The sequence below is a fragment of the Beta vulgaris genome, chromosome 4 (assembly GCF_026745355.1).
Source record: "Beta vulgaris subsp. vulgaris cultivar EL10 chromosome 4, EL10.2, whole genome shotgun sequence".
Lineage (NCBI taxonomy): Eukaryota > Viridiplantae > Streptophyta > Magnoliopsida > Caryophyllales > Amaranthaceae > Beta > Beta vulgaris.
Genome location: NC_079205.1, coordinates 64,705,949 through 64,708,932, shown reverse-complemented (window position 1 = coordinate 64,708,932; position 2,984 = coordinate 64,705,949). Strand labels below are relative to the sequence as shown.

Here is a 2,984-nt window from a genome sequence, read left to right as displayed (position 1 = left end):
GAAGGGTTGTTTTAGTTCATTTTAAACCCAAGGCCATGCAACATTCATCTAGATAAGAAAATCAACTAACCCTCAAAATTTCCTGCTCACATAATGGATTGAACATGGCAAACTAAAAGAAACTCAACCTAAATACAAAAGGTGAGTCACTAGGGTTCTGAATCCGAATATGTAATTGTTTTTAGAAAATTTATTTTATTGTTCAAAATTATCAGGTTTCTTTATCAGTCCTATAATAATCATGTCCAATAATGATTCTATCTTATAAAACCATGTCCAATAAAAGTTCTTTAAATTTAACCCGGCCTAACCCTTTAATCATTGTCGCAAAGTGTAATAGTTCAATTTTCAAGATATAGACGAGATCTAATCCATTCATGTCTTACTAGCCAATATTTACACGCTCGGCTACAAATTCTTTTAAAACTGTAATTGATTCTTACATTTGAATAATTTGTGCCTCACTTGAGAAAATACTAAAATGCCCACAATTGAAATCAAAGAACACCATAATTTGTCCTAAACCTTCATGATGACTTAACACGAGGGATATCTCAAAAGAAGAGTAGTATAATTAACAACAATTATTCTACTCCATTTTTTTGAACCAAATTACCACTGATTCTCATCAATGCCCAACTAAAAAAGGGCAAATTAAAATTCTTTTGTTGCCTCATAATCATATTCCATGAGATAGAAAAAGATAATGGTATGTGCACCTCACGTGACAAAGAACCCATTAACAAAATTACTATATACCCCTTAATATTATCAACACCTATCATTACAATCCCTAAACTACCCCTACTCTTATTTTTTTCTAATCCTATATACACTAAAAACTCCCTAGAAAAACAAAAAAAAATTAACTAACTCTGACAAATTTAATCAGAATTCCGTTAATGAGACGTCCACGTCATCTTCCGACGACGACATCGACCGCCCGGGCGAAGGCGGCAATGACGGCGGTGCCCTTAATTTAAGAAAAAATTCCCTAACATCAAACGTTACGCCCGTTACAAAATCAACGTCCACGGATGGTGGTACTATTGGCGGACGTTCAACTTCTGTTAATAGGTCCCACCTCAACCCATTAAAAAATACATGTTCTTTAATTTCCTCCGCTCCTTTAAAATGACCCAATCTCTTATTTGGATCCTTCTCTAATAACCGTTCGATTAAATCAATCAAGTCGGTCCGTGACCCGACGAACTCGGGCCGTTTCATTAACACATTTCGAAACGTTTCTTTTCGATTCTTCCCACGAAACGGTGTCCTACCATACAACATCTCATACGCTAAAATCCCAAGAGCCCACCAATCCACACCAAATTCATGACCTTCCCCTCTAACAACCTCAGGCGAAACGTATTCCTCCGTCCCAACAAACGAATTCGAACGTTTCCCACAAGCGAAACTCGCTCTCCGTGGCGAAACGCGTGCCGATTTAGTCTTCCTCAACCCCGTTTCGAAACCCGACCCGTATGTCAAAATACGGGTCAAGTTATTCCTCCTAGGTGGTGGCGGAGGTGGTGGAGGTTTAAGTTCACGAAACGTTGCATCCGTTTCGAAACTCCCATGTTTTTTTTTACGAAACGCGAGTTTTCTAGAAAGATCAAAGTCCGTGAGAGTCACGTGACCTGACCCTTGAATAAGAACATTCTCAGGTTTTAAATCACGATAAGCAATACCCATACTATGAAGATGAGCTAAAGCACAAACAATTTGAGCCAAATAAAATTTAATAGCAGAGTAGCTAAAAACGCGGTCGTTTTGATTGTAACGAAGAACATTAAGATCACCACCGGAGCAAAAAGGTACGGCCCAGCCCAATAAATCATGGGTTTCAAATGAGCCCAATAAAGTAGGGAGAAAAGGGTGGTTGTTAATGGAGGCTAAAACTGACATTTCCCAACGTGCACGACGTTCAGCGTCGTTGCGTTTAAGGTGAAGGAGAGATTTCTCGATTACTTTGAGGGCAAAAGGGTAATTTCCTTCTGGGTCGGAAATATGATTATGGGCTAAAAATACGGTGCCCATTGCACCCTTTCCGAGGACTTTTAGAGCACGTAGGTGTTCTATGTGGAGTTTTTTTGGGTTGTGTTCTTCCATTTATATATTATTTTGTTTGGTGGTGTTTTTGGTGGAGAGAGAAAGAAAGAGATGAAGATGGAGAGAGAAAATGAAGGAGAGAGAATTATGAGGAGGGAAGAAGATGATGATGAGATATAAATAGTATGGATGTTTTTTTTTTTTTGTTTTTTTTTTTTGTATGAAAGAAAGATAAAATGTGGTCATGTTGTGCGTGAGTATGTGAGACTGTAAGTTTGTTATACTGTGATGTATCATGTGTGAGAATTGAAGATGTGTATTTTTTATTTTTGAAGGGGAGATGTTCCTTATCTCAACAAAAAAAAAAAAAAGAAGGGAGATGTTGATTATTTTTGGATCTGGGTAAGGTTGGTAAATGGGTCTTGTCGTGTTAAATTTGTATCGGTTTTATTGATAAAGGGGTTTAATACACTTAATTTTACCCCGATTTGGTTATTACATGGGCTAGTAACTTTACTTTTTTTATTAAACCGGTCATGTGCGGTCAACCCTTGACCTAATCCTGTTATTTTTTGTGTCCGATTCAAGACGAATTAACTATGTTGTCTATTTTTGTCACCTCTAGTTGGGTGGGATATTGATACATTTAATTGAATTTAATGGTTATTATCTATAGTTGGTTTTATATATAAGGTATTTCCTCCACCTTTTTTTTTACTAGCTAGTTACATTTTTTAAATGGGTGTTTTTTTATTTGCTGCATTTTCATATTTGAAAACTCTGAGTCTATGACTGACTTTAAAATGCTAATATTTCTCTTTAATTTGTCTTATTCCTACCTATATTTTCTAAATATTTGTTAGTTTATTCTCTTCAAAATTCTTGTGCAAAAACAAACGTAGCAAGTAGTATGCACAACACCACAGAGGGAG

General features: G+C 36.5%; 1 protein-coding gene across 1 annotated transcript; it reads right to left on the bottom strand.

Annotated features, from left to right (window-relative positions):
* Nucleotides 1–632: 632 nt before the first annotated feature.
* On the bottom strand, nt 633–2,329 carry LOC104889955 (serine/threonine-protein kinase UCNL). Its single transcript, XM_010675297.4, has one exon. The coding sequence runs from the start codon at nt 2,110–2,112 to the stop codon at nt 889–891; it is 1,224 nt and encodes a 407-aa protein (XP_010673599.1). The 5' UTR covers nt 2,113–2,329; the 3' UTR covers nt 633–888.
* Between the last annotated feature and the right edge of the window lie 655 nt (nt 2,330–2,984).